The sequence below is a fragment of the Pelophylax lessonae genome (genome assembly GCF_965119305.1).
Source record: "Pelophylax lessonae genome assembly, chromosome: 8".
NCBI lineage: Eukaryota > Metazoa > Chordata > Amphibia > Anura > Ranidae > Pelophylax > Pelophylax lessonae.
This window is the reverse complement of record NC_138775.1, coordinates 166256760-166279552: the sequence shown is the minus strand read 5'-3', so window position 1 is coordinate 166279552 and position 22793 is coordinate 166256760. Positions and strand designations below refer to the sequence as shown.

Genomic DNA, 22793 nt, shown 5'->3' with positions numbered 1-22793 from the left:
GGTGTCCTTTGGTTCCCGCAAAACCCAAAATTTTGGCAAGGTTTTCCCTTGTCCCAAGACTTTTCATGATATTGTGAATGACCAATGGTGGCGTGTTAAGCACGTGCTAGTGGTGCCTAAGCACTTTAAACGCCGGTACCCCTTTGCTGATACGGTCTCCAACCATTGGACGGTGCCGCCTAAGGTAGTCCATCCTGTTTCCAGGTTGAACAAATCTACTATTGTGCCTGTTAAAGATTCCCCGTTTTTTACGGATTGGGTGGACAGGCGGGTGGAATCCCTTTCCCTCCATCTTCACGTGTTGGCGGGTTCCATTTTAAAACCGGTCTTTGTGTCTTTTTTAGTATCACAGACGGTTATGGAATGGATTAATGTTCTGAAAGGGAACTTGGACCATGACGTAGTTCCCCCAGAGTTGATGGAACTTTTGGACCAGATGGCTCAGGCCCTGGTGTTCCTGTGTGATGCGTCCCTGGATGGCCAGAGTTTGACTGAAGAGCTGGTCGGCTGACCAGGCTTCTAAAAAAGCCCTGACAGATCTCCCTTTTCTGGTAAACCGTTCAGAGCTTCTGGAGGGACTAAGAAGCACTGGGGCAAGTCCAAGGCCAGTCAGCCCGGTTCTAAGGACAAGTCTTCTTCAGCATGAAGGGGCGCCCTCACCCGTTTCTGGGGTGGGGGGACGTCTGCGCTTCTTTCAGGAACCCTGGACTTCTTTTGTTCAAGACAAATGAGTTTGCAAACTGATTTGTTCCGGGTATAAGATAAAATTTTGGTCCCGGCCGGGGGACAGGCTTTTTCAGTCAAATCTTCTCCTGTCTCCAGAGCATTTGAAAGATGTCCGGGAAGCTGTGCAGGATCTCCTGGCTCAAGGAGTGATCGTGCTGGTTCCTCTGCAGGAACACTCTCAAGGTTTCTATTCAAACCTGTTCACAGTGCCCAGAAAGGAGGGCAAGGTGCATCCAATCCTGGATCTCAAGGCTCTGAACCGCTTTGTGCGGGTGCAGAAGTTTTCGAATGGAGTACATTCGGTCAGTGGTGGCATCCTTGAATCAGGGGGATTTTTTGGCCTCCATCAATATCAAAGATGCTTATTTGCACGTACCCATAATCGAGGGACATCAGCGATTCCTTTGCGGTGTCAGAGGAGCACTTTCACTTTGTGACATTACCCTCCACTCCCAGAGTTTTTACCAAGGTCCTGGCCCCGCTGCTGGCCTTGTTACGACAGAGAGGAATCTCAATTTTGGGATATCTGGACGATCTCCTGTTGCAAGCAGAATCTCATTTGGATCTGTTGTTCAACATCTCAATTACAGTTCAGACCCTTCAGGAATTCAGGTGGAAGATCAATTTCAAGAAATCTGCTCTGTCACCATCCGTACGGGTCACTTATCTGGGGCTGACTATTGATTCTGCACTAGCGAGGGTTTTTCTCCCCTTGGAAAAGCTTCAGAAGTTGCAAAGGGTGATCAGGTTGCTGATGGAAACCGATCAGGCCTCCTTGCGGGCCTGCGTGAGGACCCTGGGCCTGATGGTATCCACCTTCAAAATGGTCCTATTTGCTCAGTCTCACTTAAGGCCTCTGCAGAATGGAACAGGGACCCTCGGTCATTAGACCAGAAGATTAGTTTGAGCCATCTTGGGAAGTTGGCGGCCAAGGAGGTGGCTGAGATTCTGGTTTGGGCGGAAGACAATGTTCCGGCTCTTTTCGCAGTCCATATCCTGGGTTTGGAGAATTGGCAAGTGGATTACCTGGATCGTCAGCTGCTGGATCAAGGGGAATGGTCCCTTCATCCAGAGGTGTTTCATCTCCTGTGTGTCCAGTGGGGGACTCCGGAGGTGGATCTGTTTGCGTTTCGCCTCAACAGGAAAGTCCAGCGGTTTGTGGCCAGGTCTTGGGAACCTCTGGCCAACGCCACAGATGCTCTAGTGGCTCCTTGGAGCCAGTATCGGCTGATTTATGCCTTCCCTCTGCTCGTACTCCTGCCGAGGTTTCTTCGCTGGGTGGCGGTGGAAGGCATTCCGTTCTTTCTGGTAGCCTCAGACTGGCCTCGGCGGTCTTGGTATGCAGACCTGGTAAAAATGGTTGTAGATTCTCCATGGAGACTTCCTCTGCGGGAAGATCTGCTGTCTCAGGGACCGATCTTCCATCCTGCTTTATGGTCGCTGGCTTTAACATCTTGGCTGTTGAAAGCAAGGTGTTGAGGGATAGAGGCCTTTCTGACTCGGTGATTCCTACCCTTTTGAAGGCCAGGAAGTCGACGTCAATCATTGTACGTGGAAATCGTACATTTCATGGTGTGAATCGCTGCAGCTGCACCCTCGCTTGTTTTCTATAGCTGGGGTTTTGGCCTTTTTACAAAAAGGGGTTGAGCAGCGGTTGGCCTTTGGCACTATCAAGGGCCATGTCTCGGCTTTGGCTATTTACTTCTAATGTCCGTTGGCTACTAATAACTTGATTCACATTTTTATTCAGGGGGTGCATCATTTGGCTCCTCCTAGGAGATCCCTGTTGCCTCCGTGGGATCTCAATCTGGTTTTGTCTGTTCTTCAAAAGCCTCCTTTTGATAATATTAGAGAGATCTCTATGCTTTCCTTGTCACAGAAGGTTGCCTTCCTTGTGGCTGATACTTCTGCTCGCAGAGTATCTGAATTGGCGGTGCTGTCATGTCGTTTGCCTTATTTAGTGGTCCACAGAGATAAAGTGGTTCTCCAACCTAATCCGTCCTTCCTCCCTAAGGTGGTGTCGGATTTTCATTTCAATGAAGACATCGTGTTGCCTTCCTTATGTCCTAAGCCTAAGCATCCCAAGGAGATTGCCACTCTTGTGGTTCAGGCGATAAAAGTTTATCTGACGGTTACTGAGTCTTTTCGGAAGTCGGACTCTCTCTTTGTCTTCATGGACGGACCGGTTGGACGAAAGGTTTGGCTGCGTCTGCTGTGACCATATCAAGATGGATCAGGCAGACGGTTGTTTAGGCTTATTCAATTAAGAGTTAGGTTCCTCCTTTCCCTGTGAAGGCTCATTCTAGAGTGCCTCTTTTCGCCGTCAGGCCTCTGTTGTCAAGTTTGTAAGGCAGCGTCGTCTGTACACACTTTTACTAAATATTACAAGGTAGATTTGTTGATGCCTCTTTTGGCCACAAGGATTTGCAGGCTGCTGTTTCGTAACTGAATGTTTTTGTCTTTTTTTGCCTGGGTGAGCTCTTGTTGTTTTGATTGAGCTTCCTGTTACCCAGTTGGCTACGTTTAGCCTTTGGAGTTTACATTACTATCTGGTTGCGTTCTTCCCACCCCTCATACCTACACTGCTTTGGGACGTCCCAATGGCTAATGAAAATGGAGGCTGCGTCTGTCAATGGACGATAGAGAAAAAAAGATTTTTGTAAGATCTTACCGTAAAATCTGTTTCTCTGAAGTCCATTGACAGATGCAGCACCCACCCCTCTGCTATGGGGGTGTTTTTTTGTCTCTTCTTCACTGCTTACAACTAAACTGGTTTGCTGAGCAGAGGGTGTGTGGGTTATGCCTGTGGGGACAGCCCCGTGGGTGTGGAGATTTCATTTTTTCCTGCCTAGAACTACTCCTGCAGGGGGCAGCATAACCCAATGGCTAATGAAAATGGAGGCTGCGTCTGTCAATGGTCTTTAGAGAAACCGATTTTACGGTAAGATCTTACAAAAATCTTGTTTTTCAGTGGTACATACTGCCCTTCTTTCCACTTTTGCTTCATGCAGGCACCGTGAGCAACGTTTAGGATATATTCACAGCAGATGCGGTGGGACTGCATTGCGTGGCTATTGAAGTGCAGTCCCACTGCATGACACGGCAAAATGCCTTGTTTCCTTATGTACCCAGTTCACACCACTGTGTTGCATTAGAAAATAATATAGAGCAGTGCTAAAATGATTATACAGCCCACTGACAGTGTATAAATAATCAACATATATACAGTGGGTAAAATAAGTATTGAACACGTCACCATTTTTCTAGGTAAATACAAAAGTGTTATTGCCATGAAATTTTCACCACATGTTGGTACAACCCATGCTATCCATACATACAAAGAAACCAAAACAAATAAATTCAGAAATTAAGTTTTGTGTAATAAGATGAAATGACAGAGGGAAAATGTATTGAAAACGCTAACTGGAGTTTATTTAATACTTCGTACAAAATCCTTTGTTGGTAATGACAGCTTCAAGACGCCTCCTGTATAGAGAAACTAGAGTCTTCAACTCTTGAAGGTTCCGTCAGCCTCTTCTATGCACTCTGATCTTTAGTTCTTTCCATAGATTTTCTATTGGATTTAAGTCAGGTGATTGGCTGGGCCATTCTAGCAACTTCATTTTCTTTCTTTGAAACCAATTGAGAGTTTCCTTGGCTGGTAGATCCTGGTAGATGAAAGATTTTTATCAAGAATGTCTTGGTACATTTTTCCATTCATCCTTCCTTCAATGATTTGAAGTTCGCCAGTATTATATGCTTCACTGTTGGTATGGTGTTTTTGGGGTGATGTGCAGTGCCATTTGACCTCCAAACATGGTGTGTATTATGGCATCCAAAGAGTTCAGTTTTGGTCTCACCTGACCAGACTATATTCTCCCAGTATTTCACAAACTTGTCTAAATGTTGTGCAGCAAACTTTAAAAGAGAAGCATTGTAATTGTTTGTTTTTTTTTAGAATCATACTAACCTAGCTAGATGAAGCATCGGTCTGATGCTGCATCTGTACCCCGCCGGCTCTAACACTGAGAACCGAGAGATCAAACACCGCCAATCGCTCAGTTCTTAGAGCTCCCTGAGCCGTCAGTAGTCGGCTCTCTGCTCTGCCCCCCTCCCCAAAACTCACTGGAATGCTGGGCTGTGGAGGGGGCAGGAGCTGCCGGTTTGGGCTCTCAATGGCTCGCTGAGATGGGTACCAGTCCAGGCAAGTGGTCTCGATCTTTCCCGAGCCTGGTTCACTCTGAGATGTCAGCCAACTGCAGACTTCAGGCCGCTGCCTGCTGAAAACGTGTCACAGGAGTGCAGAATGGTGTGCTCTCCTGTGATCCACAGGAGAAGTACATCCAAATGAGCTTTGGCTGTACTTCTCCTTTAAACGAGCTTCAGCCTGCTTTTTCTTCAACAATGGAGTCTTACGTGGTTAGCGTGGATACAGGCCATGGTGGCTGAGTGCATTACTTATTGTTTTCTTTGAAACAATTGTTCCTGCTAATTCCAGATCTTTCTGAAGCTCTCCACAAGTGGTCCTTGGCTCTTGGACAACTCTTCTGATAATACCTTTAACTTCTCTGTCAGAAATCTTGCGAGGAGCACCTGGTCTTTGCCGGTTTATGGTGAAATTATGTTCTTTCCACTTCCGGATTATGACCCCAACAGTGCTCACTGCAACATTCAGAAGTTTTGAAATTCTTCTGTAACCAATGCCATCAGAATGTTTTGCAACAATAAGGCTGCAAAGGTCTTGAGAGGGCTTTTTGCTTTTAGCCATCATGAGATGTTTCTTGTGTGACATCTTGGTAATGAGACACCTTTTTATAGGCCATCAGTTGAGACTGAACCAGCTGATAATAATTTGCACTGACAAGGGGCAGGGTTGCTTTCTAACTACTGATAGATTTCAGCTGGTATCTTGGCTTTCCATGCCTTTTTGCACCTCCCTTTCTTCATGTGTTCAATGCCTTTTCCCTGTGTCAGTCCATTTTATTACACATAGCTTAATTTCTGAACGTATTTGTTGTGGTGAAAATTTCATTACAATGGCACCTTTATACACTGCTCAAAAATTAAAGGAACACTTTGAAAACACATCAGATCTCAATAGGAACACATATCATGCTGGATATCTGCAGTGATATGGACTGGGTAATGTGTTAGGAATGAAAGGATGCCACATGGTTTGATGGAAATGAAAACAGTGAACCTACAGAGGGCTGAAATCAAAGATGTCCCAAAAATCAAAGTGAATAAATGATGCAGCAGGCTAGTCCAGTTTGCAGAAATTTCATTGCAGCAGCTCAAAATGGTACTCAGTAGTTTGTATGGCCCCCACATGCTTGTATGCATGCCTGACAGCATCGGGGCATGTTCCTAATGAGACGACAGATGGTGTCCTGGGGTATTTCCTCCCAGATCTGGACAAGGGCATCACTGAGCGCCTGAACAGACTGACGTGTTCTATTGGATTTAGTTTCAATGGTATCAATTCCTTCATCCTCCAAAACTGGCTGCATACTCACACATGAGGCCGGGCATTGTTGTGCACCAGGAGGAACCCAGGACCCGCTGCACCAATGTAGGGTCGGACAATGGGTCCAAGGATTTCATCCTGATACCTAATGGCAGTCAGGGTGCCATTGTCTAGCCTGCAAAGGTCTGTGCTTCCCTTCATGGATATGCCTCCCCATATTTAGGGGGAACCTGCTCTCATATGTGAAAAGCAGAGGGCACCAGTGCGGACCTGCCAATTCTGGTGTTCAATGGCAAATGCCAATTGAGCTCTAAGGTGCCGGGCAGTGAGCACAGGAACCACTAGAGCAGGGGTAATGAATTAAAATTCAAGGAGGTCCGGTCGCTAAAATTTTCTTTGGGCCGAGGTCAGAATCTGAAGTCTGTGCTATGATTTAGAAAGATGGGCAAAACAAAACGTGTCCATCAGCGTTGCTCTTAACATAAAATATGCCCATTAGAGTGCCCCTTAACATAAAATGTGTCCATCAGCGTGACCCTTAACATAAAATAAGGGAAACGCTGATGGCCACATTTTTTGTTGGGGGGCACTCTGATGGGCACATTTTATGTTAGGGGGCACTCTGATGGGCATATTTTATGTTAAGGGGCACTCTGATGGGCACATTTTATGTTAGGGGGCACTCTGATGGGCAAAACAAAATGTGTCCATCAGCGTTGCTCTTAACATAAAATATGCCCATTAGAGTGCCCCCTGACATAAAATGTGCCAATCAGAGTGACCCCTAACATAAAATTTGTCCATCAGCGTGCCCCTTAACATAAAATATGCCCATCAGCCTGTCCCTTAGCTTAAAATTTGCCCATCAGCGTGACCCTTAACATAAAATGTGCCCATCAGTGTGACCCTTAACATAAAATAAGGGGCACGCTGATGGGCACATTTTATGTTAGGGGGCACTCTGATGGGCATATTTTATGTTTGGGGGCACTCTGATGGGCAAAACAAAATGTGTCCGTCAGCGTTGCTCTTAACATAAAATATGCCCATTAGAGTGCCCCCTAACATAAAATGTGCCAATCAGAGTGACCCCTAACATAAAATGTGTAAAATGTGCCCATCAGAGTGCCCCGTAACATAAAATGTGCCCATCAGCGTGACCCTTACCATAAAATTTGTCCATCAGCGTGCCCCTTAACATAAAATATGCCCATCATCGTGTCCCTTAGCATAAAATTTGCCCATCAGCGTGACCCTTAACATAAAATGTGCCCATCAGCGTGACCCTTAACATAAAATAAGGGGCATGCTGATGGGCACATTTTATGTTAGGGGGCACTCTGATGGGCATATTTTATGTTTGGGGGCACTCTGATGGGCACATTTTATGTTAGGGGGCACTCTAATGGGCACATTTTATGTTAGGTGGCACTCTGATGGGCAAAACAAAACGTGTAAATCAGCGTTGCTCTTAACATAAAATATGCCCATTAGAGTGCCCCTTAACATAAAATATGCCCATTAGAGTGCCCCTTAACATAAAATATGCCCATCAGCATGACTCTTAACATACAATAAGGGGCAAGCTGATGGGCACATTTTATGTTAGGGGGCACTCTGATGGGCACATTTTTTTTATGGGGCACTCTAATGAGCACTACAAAATATGCCCATCACTTTAAAAACCTCTCATCAGCTTTAAGTGCAGCTATGAAATTGGGGACCACATTGCCTCTTCCTCTTGTGCTCCACATACCTGGAGCCAGGAGCCGTGAGCAGCAGGGGGCGGGCGCGCACATAATGTCGCGCCCCAACTCACTGCCCGGCTGAATGGGAGCCGCAGTCAGGAGCAGGGGGCGGGGCATGCGCGTGACGTCATCCCCTGCTCGCAGCCCAACAGGACACCGGCTGGGAGTGAGCCGGGAGCCGCAGTAAGGAGGGGCGTGGCGCACATAGCACGTCACTGGTTGCTGGGACACCCACGGTCCCAGCAAACCAATGACTGATAACAGGAGACGGGCCGCCATTTAGTGATGACTGCACTATAGGGTGTAGGGCCCTCAGGCTACCCTGATGAAGTCTGTTTCTAATTGTTTGGTCCGAGACATTCACACCAGTGGCCTGCTGGAGATCATTTTGTAGGGTCCTGGCAGTGCTCATCCTGTTCCTCCTTGCACAAAGGAGCAGATACCGGTCCTGCTGAAGGGTTAAGGACCTTCTACGGCCCTATCTAGCTCTGCTAGCATAACTACCTGTCTTCTGGAATCTCCTCCATGCTCTTGAGACTGTGGTGGAAGATACAGCAAACCTTCTGGCATTGGCACGTATTGATGTGCCATCCCGGAGGATTTGGACTGCCTGTGCAAACTCTATAAGGTCCAGGTATCACCTAATTTTACTAGTAGTTACACTGACCCTAGTCAAATGTAAAACGAGTGAAAAATCACCAGAAAAGATGAGTAGGGACAAAAAAAGGTCGGTGGCCTCCACCTGTAAAACCATTCCTGTTTGGGAGGTTGTCTCATCGTTGCCCATCTTGTGCCCCTGATGTTAATTTCATTAATACCAAAGCAGCTGAAACTGATCAACAACCCCCTCTGCTACTTAACTAACCAGATCAATATCCCAGGATTTTTTTGACTTGATGCTATATTCCGATTAAAATTGGTTCCTTTCATTTTTTTGAGCAGTGTATTTACCTAGAAAAATGGTGATGTGTTCAATACTTATTTTACTCGCTGTATATCAAACACTACAAATGTCCCTGCTCAAATCCGTGTGCATATCTAATGTTTTGTTCGCAATTCTTAGTTGTTCCACCCAAAATTGAAAATATTCTCAGTTACTCCACTCAACACTGAAACCATTGCAAATGTTGTTAAATATTCCATATGTGTGTCATTTAAAAAAAAAAAAACATAAAAAACATGTGACTATCTAATGTATCAATTACAGCTGTTCATTTAAATTATTCTCAATTACTCCACCCAAAAAAACAAACAAACTGAAAACATAATAAACATCCCATCCTTATGTGTCACATTTGTAGAGGGTCCAAGTAATAAAGTGTCTGTCAAGTGGGTCTTCAATACATGCAGCTCCACGCAAAACTGAAGATCCACTACAATGTAAACTCAGAACAAAAATACCAGTTGTGCTGATTACAAGGGACTTAATTGCTTATAGGTCCTGACAGCACTTTTTTCCCATCAAGGGTTAAAGATACCAGGTTCAAGTATGTTCAAAAGGAAAAGACCATTTTCTGATTTGCCTGGGCCCGGCATCTTTAACCCTTGATAGAAAAAAAAAGCCCTGTTAGGACCTATATAAATATTGAGATATATAAAAAAATATTTTGTCAATAGATGTTTGGAGATACCATCAATTAAAACATTTTATAAAAACTTTGCCACACCCAATAAGACCAGGGGAAAACCTGAAGCCTTTTGAAAAAATATTAAGTTCAAAAACTATGCCGAAGAAATGCACATCCCAGATATATTCGATTCTTACCAGAATGGCGCACCCTGTCAGTCCACCATTCCAGGGAAAATGGGAGGTAGAACTTAAGGTAAAATGGAATGAGGAAGAAAAGGAGAAAATAATGAGTTTAGCTCACGGGACAGCAATAGACATGAAAACGAAGGAAATGAACTATAAGTGCTTATCAAGATGGTATATAACACCTAGTAAGGCAAATAAATTCCAATCTGAAAAATCGCCACTATGTTGGAGGGGATGCAGGATGAGGGGAAATATGTCACATATATGGTGGGAGTGTCCAATTATATATAAATTCTGGGAGGAAATAATACAACTCATCCAGGAAATAGCGGGAAATAAAATGCCAATAACCCCTGAAATGTATCTATTTCACAATACCAGATTTACAATAAAACAATATAAAAGGTCATTGATACCCCACTTAACCACTTAAGCCCCGGAAGATTTTACCCCCTTCCTGACCAGGGTGTTTTTTGCGATTTTTTACTGTGTGACTTTAACGGACAATTGCGCGGTCGTGCGACGCTGTACCTAAACAAATTTGACATCCTTTTTTTCCCACAAACAGAGCTTTCTTTTGGTGGTATTTGATCACCTGTGCGATTTTTTTGATCATGCGCTATAAACAAAAAAAGAGCGTCAATTTTGCAAAAATAACAATATTTTTCATATTTTTTTATATGAAATTCCCCCCAAAAAAATTTTAAAATCAAAATTTTTTAACATTTTCAGCCAATTTGTTTTATGCTACCTATGTTTGGTAAAAAAAATCGCAAAAGGCGTATTTTGATTGGTTTGCGCAAAAGTTATCGCGTTTACTAACAAAGGGAAAGATTTTTGTCATTTTTGGTGGGTTTTTTTTAACGCGTAATGGCGGCGATCTGCGATTTTTTTTGCGGTACTGCGACATTGCGGCGGACAGATCGGACCCTTGACTGACATTTTTGACACTTTTGGGGTTACCAGTGACATTACTGCAGTAATCAGTGCTATACATATGCACTGTTACTGCAAAAATGACACTGGCAGGGAAGGGGTTAACTGTATTGGAGAGGGAGGGGTTAAGTGTGTCCTAGGGGTGTGCTTTCTACTGTGAAGGGACATGGCTTGAGGTGTAAAAACAGAGGTCAACGGTTCTACATAGTAGAACCGTCTGATCTTCATTTTTACACCAGGGAGAATGACAGGCGGCTTGTTTACATTAGCCGCCTGACTTTCTCCCTTCACCGGAGCGATCGTGAGTGACCGGCGGACGATCGGGTCCACTGGTCACACGCACTGACTTGTCAGTGAACGAGCTGGGGCGGGCGCGCGCCCGCCCGCTATTGGCTCACAAGTCAGTGACAGGCGAGTGACGTACCCCTACGTCACTCTGCCTGGCCGGGGCTGACCGCCGCAGTATATAGTCGTGCGGCGGTCGGCAACCGGTTAATAAACGCTGCAAAACATCTAACCCCAAAGTTCTGGCATATACCAGAAAGTCCAACTGTTAGAGATTGGGTAAGGAAGGTAGAAAACATCTATATTTTTGGAAGAGCTGTATTATAGAGGAGAAAATGAATTAGAAATATTTTGGATAATCTGTAAAGACTGGAAAGAGTTTAAAGGTAAAGAGAGGTTTACGGAAGTGGGAGGTGTGTAAAAAAAGGAATAGAAGGAGGAGTACGAAGAGTATAGGTAAAAAAAATAAATAAAAAATGTAACCCTTGATAGGAAAAAAAAAGCCATGTTAGGACCTAAAAAGCAATGTGACACTTACGGTCCTAACAGGAAAGAATAATTGTATTTTCAGTTTTATAGGTGCAGTAATTAGGAATCATTTCAGTTTTGGGTGGAACAACTGTAACTTATGATTTATATGTTGGATAGTCACCCAAATTTTTAGTTTTTTCGAATGTGGCACATATATGGGATGTGCAAAATTTTTTTAAATGGTTTTAGTTTTGGTTGGCGTAACTAAGAATGTTTTCAATTTTGGGTGGAACAACTGAGAATTGCGAATGAAACATTGGATATTCACTCGTAGTTGAGTGTGAACACTTTGAACATTTATAGTGGTTTATATAAATATATGTTGTTTTTTAATACATTGTCAGTGGGTTGTATAAACATTTTAGAACTGCTCTATATTATTTATTACGTTTTCAGATTTTTGGTTTATTTATCAAGTGCTGCTAGCTACATATGCTTTAACTATCTATCTTGGTCACAGCACAGGAGTTAAAAGTAAAGCCCCGTACATACGTACCGATCGTCGGCCGAACGATCGGCCGTCTTTTGTCCCCGGGCTATCGTGTCTGTTGAAAAGTTCAAAAGACTGCACAAGAATTTTGTCCGCCGACTACAGCCGACTGCAGAAGTGATGTCATGTGATGGTTAACTTTCCCTGTGTTTTTTCTTTTCTGAGCATGCCCAGTCTGGCAAATCTGCTGTCTGTCGGCCGAATTCTGTACTGACTGGCGAACAATCGGCCGTTCTGGAGTCGGCCTACAAAAATTTTCATGCTTGCAAGACCGATTCTGTTCGGCCGAAAGTGCGCTGTCGGCTGTCGGAAGCATCATACTAACAAGCCTACAATCGGCAGATCGGTCGCCGGCCGAAGCTTTTCGGCCGACGATCGGTACGTGTGTACGGGCCTTAAGGCTATTTTATGGTATGTGGATGGGGAGGAAGTTGTGGTCAAGCAAATTTATGTCCACAGCTGTGCATTTTTTATAGGCTTTAAATCTAATAAGGTATGTGCCATATGTAATAATGATATTTAGATAATAAAAAAAGTGCTATGGCTATCATTTTAAAAAAATGATCACAAACAGTCTACATATATGCATGGAGTATACTAATAGAATGAACATCAAATACTACACATCACATATGTTTGAAAACCTAACTAGAAACTGTATTTTATTTTCCAGATAAGTGTCCTAAGAAACAAACAAATCTAACAGCAAATGTGAAAAATCACACATTTTGGAATTTGGATCCTTTTACAGATTATATAATACAAATTTCAGCATATGTTGAAGAATCTAGGGACATAGCTTTTGGAACAATTGAAACTAAAAATGTGAAGACTAAAGAAGGAAGTAAGTCACTGGCAATAGTATATATAATCCATTATTCTGTCAAATTATGAGGAAATTTCAATTCAAAGATTTTATTTAGAGTTTTCCAAATAAAGAATATACAAATAATGAATTGCATTAACTATTAACAGCAAGGGTATAATAACTAATAGTCAATATAAGTATATTTTATACTTTCACTAGATTATTATTAATTTAGATTAAGTTTTCAAATTCTATCAAAGAAAAGTATTCTTAAAAGCACATGAAGTCTAATAAGCTTTTATAAACCAAGATTGTAGGTGAGTATTACAACTGGTCTAACAGAGACCTTATGTAGCCAATAAAATAAAAATAAAAAAGGAGAGAAAAAAGAATAGAAAGAAAAAATGTTAAAGTATCTTGTGTTGACTCTTCTATTTTTGAAATAAGTTCAAGTGGAAACATTTCTAGAACCATCATTTAGATATTTAGTCCGCGGATCCCAACATTTCTCAAATACCTAAACCTTATCATTTAATATGGCTTAAAGATGTTTGTTTTTCATAATCTAATACAATTTAGCCTTTAGGATATCAAAGGGTAGGGTAATTGTTTTCCAATACCTGGCTATAGTCATTTTTGCTGCTAAAAATGTATCAATCTTCTTAAGTGTTTAGGAATCTTCTCCATTTGGCTGCAAAGTAGTGCTTGTTTCGGGGATTTGTGTAAAGTAATATTAGTGAGGGAATAAATAAGATCATAAACTTGATTCCAAAAACGTTTCACTTTGGGGCATAGCCACCATATGTGAAACATGGTCTCCCTCATGTCCGCAATCTCTAAAACATAATGGAGAAGTTCCTGTTGCATAAGAAGCTATTCACTCCGGGATCAGATACCACCTTAGCAAAACTTTGTCATTTGCTTCTATAATAGAAGTGTTGACCAGGGATCTCGAAGCATTATGAGCTAATGTATGCCAATCTTTTAGTTCTAGAGTTTCATTCAAATCCCTTTCCTATCGTTCCATATAACCTAGTTTCGTAGGAATAGATGTTAGGATAGAATATATTATTGAATATGAGGACATTTCATGACAAAATGTTTAAGGCTCAAAGACATAAGGTAACATCAAAGTAGTCCTATCAATATATCACTTTCAGTCTAAACGAGGACTTTACAAAGATATTTGTGAATACTATTAAAGGGGATTTCCAAGAAAACCTTAAGGGCAGATTTTATATGAGGCAGGAAAATTTAAAACACACCTGCCTAGATTTGCTTGCATCTTCATTTTACAGTGGTGTTTTATAGTGTAGTAAAACCTCCCGCTCATCCTTTCGTCGGTTCTCCTCCCACAGTGGGTGGCAGCCCATCTAGGAGCACATCTCACTCCATGAGACAACCACAGAAGCAAACTTAGGGGTGCACACCACATGGATCAATTCCATCCACTGGTAAAGAAACAGAGGGTTCAGCTATAGTCCCTGAATCTTGGCCCTACCCCACTGATTCATTTTACACTGACTGGGCTTAGTCGTAAAGGTGGGAATGGTCCAAAAATGAGTGATATAAGTGCATTATGAACTATTATGTAATTACATACAGCTGAGGCAATCACGTTACTCTGCATTGCATAAAAGCAAGGAAACAGGCAAACAGAGCCCTCTAGTGGAGCCTCATGTAATAAGATTAATATTACAAACGAATCACAAACAACTCAATTCTTCTGAGAGCATCCAAAGAAATAAATTCTGTATTCAGCAACATCCCTGTCCTATGCAAAAAGTTAAAGATCAAGAAAATTAAACCCATCAGATGACTAAAGAATCACAAATGCTAAGCCTCCAACAATGAATTAATAATATGCTTATGGTATTACTCTCATGTCTAACAACAAAATAAAGATATATAACAACAAACATTTGATGAATGAGGTCAAATGCATTTGCAATGTGAGTACTGCAGAAATCTAGTCTTATGCAGTATATTATATAATCAAAATGTATAAAAAATATTTATATACTCCCCACTATTAAAACCTAAAGGGAAATGAATACAAAAATGTTAAACTCTCCCTATTATATCATAAGCTAAATCAGTGTTTCTCAACCTTTTTTTCAGTCAGGGCACTCTTGAAAAGTATTTTCAGTCTTGAGGCACCCCTGCCCAAGGTTTGATTCACGTTACTGTGTATCGCAGAACACACGCAGAATCGTGCTTGTTCCTGACACACAGACAAATGCTCTGCTCTTTAGGGGTGCCATTAATTCTTAATGGCACCCCACACTTTGGCAAACATGGGGTGCTTTGGGTGTGGCACAAGTTTAAAAATTGTCCCTGCATTTCTGATGGTAGGGAAGCCCATTGAAGCCCTACACACAGCACACATCCACACAGGGCTTGTTCACGTCAGGTTGGAGGGGCAGTAAAACCACATGGTTGAGCTGCCTTTACTACCCTCAGCTGCTCCCCCTTTAGCTGCAGAGGCAGCATCTGGGGATGTACACATGTGGTGGCTGCAGCTGGAGGTATACCCAGGGTGAATGGGGCTGCACTGCAACCACCCTGCAACTGTGTGCATGGTTGCGGTGTGGTGGGCCTAAAACAGGTGGTGAGAAGCAACATATTGCCTCTTTACCGCCTGCCAAATGCCTCTGAAAAGTGATCTAAGCAAGGATTGATTTTCAAAGGAGCAGCAGCCCTTGCTGCTATCAGAAACAAGCCCTAAAAAGCAGTTCTGACAGTACAGGAATGGGGGTCAGGATTAAAAGTAACATACACGCACACACACACAAATATACAAACACACATACACGTACACACAACCACACAAAAAAATGTACAAACACACATGCATACACATGTATACATGCACACATAGACACGTACAAACACACACACACACACACACACACACATGTATACAGGCACGCATACGGAGACATGCACACAAACACATGTACAAACACAAACGTACAAATGCACACACATGCATACACATGTATACATGAACACACACACAGACACATGGAAACATGCACACACATACAGACACATGCGCACACACACACATACAAACACATGCACAAACACACATACAAATGCACACACATGCATACACATGTAGACATGAACACACACACAGACACATGGACACATGCACACACATACAAACACATGCATACACATGTATACATGCACACATATAGACACATACAAACACACACAAACACATGTACAAACACAAACACATGCACACATAGAGACACATACAGACACATGTACACACACACACACACATACATACAAACACATTTACAAACCCACATACACACGCACATATACACAAACTTTAAAAATTCTAGTACAATACCCTTCCTCTCCTCACACAGCCAGGTACTGCACTGTAGGGGGAAGCAGAGAGCACAGCACACTCCCCCTCCCTTTACTTTCACTTTCCTGAGGCTGACCGAGCTCCCTCACAGTGCCAATGTACAGTTCTGCAGGGGATCCGGTGATGGGGCTCATCTGACAGCCCTTCTCTACCATGATCCCACGACACACTAGTGTGCCGGGGCACACCGGTTGAGAAAGGCTGAACTAAATCAATGAGCAGGTGGCTGTTAGGTTCATATATATATATATATATATATAAAAACACGATATTGTCAAAAGTATTGGGACGCCTGCCTTTACGGCACATGAACTTTAAAGGCATCCCAGTCTTAGTCCGTAGGGTTCAATATTGAATTGGCCCACCCTTTGCAGCTTTAACAGCTTTAAATTTTCTGGGAAGGCTGTCCAAGAGGTATAGGAGTGTGTCTTTGGGAATGTTTGACCATTCTTCCAGAAGAGCTATAGTGAGGTCAGGCACTGATGTTGGACAAGAAGGCCTGGCTCGCAGTCTCCACCATAATTCATTCTAAAGGTGTTCTATCGGGTTTAGGTCAGGACTCAGTGCAGGCCAGTCAAGTTCTTCCACCCCAAACGCGCTCATCCATGTCTTTATGGACCTTACTTTGTGCACTGGTGGGCAGTTATGTTAGAGCAGGTAGGGGCCATTCCCAAACTGTTCCCACAAAGTTGTGAGCGTCAAATTGTCCAAAATGTCTTGGTATTCTGATGCCTTAAGAGATCCCTTCACTGGAACTAAGAGGCCAAGCCCAATCCCTGAAAAACAACCCCACACCATAATTCCCCCTCCACCAATTGATTTGGACCAGTGCACAAAGCAAGGTCCTTAAAGACATGGATGAGTGAATTTGGGGTGGAGGAACTTAACTGGCCTTCACAGAGGCCTGACCTCAACCCGATAGAATACCTTTGGGATAAATTAGAGTGGAGACTGTTAGCCAAGCCTTCTCATCCAATATTAGTGCCTGACCTCACAAATGCGCTTCTGGAAGAATGGTCAAACACTCCCATAGACACAACAAAGCAAGACCCCTGCGCTATCAAGTAACACAATAAACAAACTAGGAAATATCTGCAGCTGCCTCTACAGCCTTTTCAAAGCTGAGGGAAATTAATAAATGTGTGTGGAGCTGCACTAAACAAAAAAAAATGTATACAGTAAATAAATATATAGTGAATAAATGTAGCAATCAAGTCTTGAATGTAACAATCCAAACAAAAAATGAAATGTTCATATAGAAATATCTATTATAGTCACTTCTAGTGAAATCAAACATAAAAAATAAAATGTAGTGCACTAAAGTGATAAAGGTGAATAGTGCATAAATATACAGATAGAACGAATCCTTTTCTTCTTATAAAAAGTCCATTGTTGTGAACAGTGTATAGAACATATAGGTGAACATTCCAAAACGTGATCAGTGGGCAGATATATAAATAACTCCAGCACCAGGTGGTAGAATATAGATGAAATCACTCCTCTGGGTGTGCTACACCCTTACCTTACTGCTGTAAGGTAACCGCATGTAGTATATCACAGGCAGTCTTGCAGTCAGTCATAAGTAAGAACCAAGGCTTCCTAAAGTAGATTAGATAAAACTGCAGAAACATCCGTGTATGTCCCGACCCGTCCACCGGCCGCACTTCCGGGTTTGTCCATCACCTGACGTCCCAACGTGTCTACTTTTTCTTAGATCTGTGCCCTCAAGGAATCTAGACTTAAACCATGATGGTAAACAAAACGTTTTGCCACATTTGTGTTTTTCTGGGTATTGATATTTGATAGATAGTCCCTAATATGGTTACATAACTGCCTGGTAGTCCTACCAACATATTGTACATTGACACAAGAAATTACGTAAATAACACATTTTGTCTGACAGTTCATCAGCTGTTTAATCTGAAAAGACCTACCATTAGTGCTAGATATGACTGTTTGGGAATCACCTAACGGTACAAAAGGAACATTGTGTGGCCCTACGTTTTTATAACCCTTTGGTGCTAAGCCAGGTGTGATCCTGTTTTTTTTCTTTTTTAATCTAAAAAGGCTCAGAGATAACACAATCCATATAGATATTTTTAAATAAATTACATGGTATACTTACCTGCTCTGTGCAGTGGTGAAATGAGGGTTCTGGGAGAGTTGACAACCTTACTATGTGGCTATGCAGGGAGATCCCGATCAGGAAATTTAATTTTATTCTTAAAAAAAAAATGTTTGGGGGTATTCTTACCAAACTAGATATTAAATAGCAGATGTTTATAAAGAAGCTTTGTGGATTGTGAATAGCATTTACCTTTATATCCATAAATGCTAAATTGATATTAAATGGACATTTTACTTATTGGGACCCCCGTTGGCGCTCCTGGCCCCTCCCTCCTGCCAAGTTCCCCCCATAGAAAGCAGCTTGCTTGCGTCCATTCACACATGGAGCATGTGTGAATGACCCTGCACCCACTCTCTCCTCATTGGCTCACTGGCTGTGATTGTCTCAACCAATGAGGAAGAAGAGACCCAGGAGAGCCGCTGCTCCTGTGCACATTGCTGGATCAAGATGAGTCTCAGGAAAGTATTGGGTGGAACTGGGGGGGGGGCTGCTGCACACAGAAGTTTTTTTACCTTCATGCATACAATGCATGAAGGTAAAAAATCTTGAGCCTTTACAACCACTTTAAAATGATAAAAGTACAGAAATACAGAAAGTTTAAAAGTATAGAAGTATAGGATTTTTTGGGGGGGAATCATACTTGCCTAGGTGGATGCAGCATTTTTCCGATGCTGCATCTGTCCCCCGCCGGCTGAGACTTAGAACTGAGTGAGCAAACATTGCCGATTGCTCAGTTCACAGAGCTCCCTGAGCAGAGAGCTAGTGACTGTCAGTCATCGGCTTTCTCCTCTGCCCCGGGGAGCGCTGAGCTGTGGAGGGGGCAGAAGCAGCCGGCTCAGGCTCTCAGTGGCTCAAAAGAAGACTTTTTAATTGTACTGGAGCCCAAGAATAGATTTTTATTTTAATTTTTTTTAAATGGCAGCAGACAAATAACAATACATAAAGACAGAGAATATAAACCTAAGCCCAATATCTCTATCACCCTGCGCTGGTAGGGGGATGTGAACTTGCTAAACTGTATAATACAGTAAATAGCAGTGTCTAGCAGCTGCTTTGATGAATACAAACTGATAAAAAGATGTGAATAGCCTCAAAGTCAAAGACAAGGAAGTACCACATAAGCAGCGCTTAAATGAGTGCATACATAAACCATATGTGCAAAATACAGCAATCAAGTGAGATAGATGTACTAGTAATAAATACAAAAGTCCATCTTGACCAATCGGAAAGGGGATGACCCGTCACCATGAAGTGAAAAGATAATGGATGGCAAACTTCCACCACACCGCGTGACCCCTTAGGCAGTCAACACTCACCGAATGCCTGAAACAACTGAGCCTTCAGAGTACCAATATAAATCCCGGATCACTCCTCAGGATAATCAACACTGGCAGGTGACCAGAAGGATCTCTCTCAGGAAAGCTCACAGAAGACTGGAACACTCAGAACGGCATCACATGTGTATGAAAGGGAAAACTCATAGGGCAGTAGTTCTAAAAAAACTTTATTGTAAAAAAACCCAAGCCCCGTCCCCCTCACATAAAACTCACATGTAAAATATAAATATTAGGCATATAAACGAGAGGAGATGGCCAGAAGGTTCAGCGACCGATGGCTCACCAGTATCATACCGTCCCCAGGGTACCGGATCAAGACACCGCCGCTGCTCCCCAGACAGTCCTGCTATCACGTTCGCCTATCTCCGCTCCGCCGTGTTCCCGACACTTGGTAGCACTCGTCGGCGTTCGGCGATTTCCGCCTACAGCTCGCCGACAGCACGTAGTGGTTGGGGTGGTAGCGTGCTCATGCTCTGACGCGTTTCGTCTGATTGGCTGACTTCAACTGAGGGCGTGAGCATGCAAATCACCCCCGCTATTTATCTCCCTCCTCGCCGCTACACTTAACCCTTAATGGCCAATCCGACATGCGAACATGACGATAGCCAATAGGGAAAGTGTGCTGGTTCCTAGGAGATCATTGATACCCAGAGGACATTGGAATATATACTATTCACAATCTGATCTGTGCTAACTTCCCCTATGCAGGCATAAATTGTCACACAGGAGAAGTAAAGCTTGCATACACCCCAACTGGATCTGATCAATAGCAATATGTATTAGAGAACTCCCGACAGCCGTAGAACCATCAGTCATCTGCCCTTGTTTTCACAATGCTATCAATATTCAAAAACCACTTTTGACTGGATTTCGTAAGTATACAAAGTCCATGCACTAACTCCCTAGGCTTCTACCTGGAGTTGTGCAGAAAGTGGAACCTATGCCGATCTCAACAAATACAATGTATGGAGACCTTACAGATTCAACATATATTAAATCGAGAAACAAGGCAGAATACCAAAATAAATGACACACAGCCTTATTATCAACTATTTAAAATGATATAAAATAAATAATATAAATATCATCTTCTAAAAGTACATATTAATATTATATAATGTACAAGAGGCCTGGTAGATCCTCATATACAAATTTATATATAAAAGGGTCCATATATAAAACAAACTGGGAAATGGTAGGAACAAAAATTCTCAATAGCTGTATAATCAGAAATTTAATTGCATAAAATTAAATTAATAATTGTTAATAAAACAATTGACGTCTAATTCTACATTCAGACCTTTGGGATATAAACACTCGGTGAGGTATATCCAATAAGTTTCCTTCTTGGACAATTCTCTCACCATATTCGAACCTCTCCAGGTAGCATCAATCTTGTCTATACCCCAAAATTTTAGCCCCGACGGATCTCTATTGTGTTTCCGTCTGAAATGTAAAGAGAGACTATGATCTTTATATCCCTTTTTAATATTGGCAATATGTTCAGATACTCTCTTTGAAAGGGTCCTTTTAGTCCGTCCAATATACAACTTCCCACAAGGGCATTCTAGACCGTATACCACATGTGTGGACTGGCACGTGATTAATTTTGTAATTTCAAATGTTCTGCCATTCCCGCTAGAAGTGAAGGAAGTTTTGCCTCTTTGTCTATCTGTAACCTGTCTACAGGAAATGCACCTACGACAAGAAAAGAAGCCATTTCTGTCCCAAAACATGGTGGGCTTTTTTGGTGGATCTAAGACCTTTTTGACGACACGATCACCATACGACGGGCATTTTCTATAGATAAAGGCAGGTTTGGAAGGGATAACCGCCCCCAAAACTTTATCCATCGTCAAAATTCTCCAATGTTTATGAAAGATTTCCTCAACCTCCCTAAATTGTTCATGATAGTCAGTTATGAAACCCCATTCATGATTCAGACTTTTTGAGGTAGTTCGTCCCTGTAGGCACATGGCTTGTGACAACTTGCTGGTTTCTTGTATAGTTTTTTCCAGCCTCAGACCATCATACCCCTTTTCCAGGAAGCGGTCCTTGATGATTTTTGACTGGCTATGGAAATCAGAATCCCTAGAACAGTTCCTGCGTATCCTCAGGAACTGCCCCTTGGGTATATTCCTGAGCCACAGAGGATGGTGCCCACTGAACATAGGGAGATAGCCATTTCTATCAGTGGGCTTGAAATAGGCCTTGGTGGTCACCTGCCCCTGTTGGATCATAACTTCTACATCAAGGTAGTGCACACTTTCTGTACTCCAACAGTACTCCAATTTAATATTATTGGAGTTGGTATTCAGATGATCTGCAAATGATCTAAGGGATTCCTCAGATCCAGCCCATATAAAAAACAGATCATCTATGTACCGACGGTATAATACCAATTCCTTTTTACGGCCTGCATAGATGTATCTGTCCTCCCACTCGCTCATGAAGAGGTTCGCTAGGCTGGGAGCATATTTAGCCCCCATAGCTACGCCTCTTTTTTGTATGTAAAATTTACTCCCATACCAAAAATAATTATGGGAGAGGCAGTAGCATAAAACCCGGCCTAGGAACCTCTTCTGAGCACCTGGGATATCGTCTCTTTGTGCAAGGGCCCAATTTAGGGCTAGCTGAGCGTCGTCATGCTGTATAATAGTATACAGAGACGATACGTCTGCTGTCACCAAGTAGACTTCCTCTGCACCCAAAACATTAATATCTTGGAGTGCTAAGAGAAAATCCTTAGTGTCCTTCAAATATGATTTAGTTTGAATGACACTATCCTGGAGGAAGGTGTCCAAGTATTCACCCACTCTTGACGTGACGGAATTGATGCTATTAACAATCGGACGAGCTGGCGGATTTACCTGGTCCTTATGGACTTTAGGAAGGGTGTATATAGTGGGTATACGATTGAAGCTAGGCTTCAAATACCTCTTTTCCTTTTTGGATAATATACGATTATAATATCCGAAATCCACCAGATCGTCCAATTCTCTACGAAATCTCTTAGTGGGATCCCCGTCCAAGAGGTCGTAGGTCGCATCATCCGCTAACATTGAAGATAGTTGTTGATCATAGAAGGACTTGTCTAGAATGACTACCCCTCCACCCTTATCAGCAGGGCGAATCACAACATCCTTCCTTTTTTCCAAAGCGCTTTCTAGGGGTCACGCGGTGTGGT

General features: G+C 42.6%; 1 protein-coding gene across 1 annotated transcript in view; it reads left to right on the top strand.

Annotated features, from left to right (window-relative positions):
• PTPRC (protein tyrosine phosphatase receptor type C) overlaps positions 1-22793 on the top strand; it is a 230074-nt gene that overhangs the window by 132192 nt on the left and 75089 nt on the right. The window contains exon 8 of the mRNA XM_082266341.1: positions 12613-12783. Coding sequence (XP_082122467.1) covers positions 12613-12783 — 171 coding nt within the window. The remainder of the gene's footprint in view (positions 1-12612; positions 12784-22793) is intronic.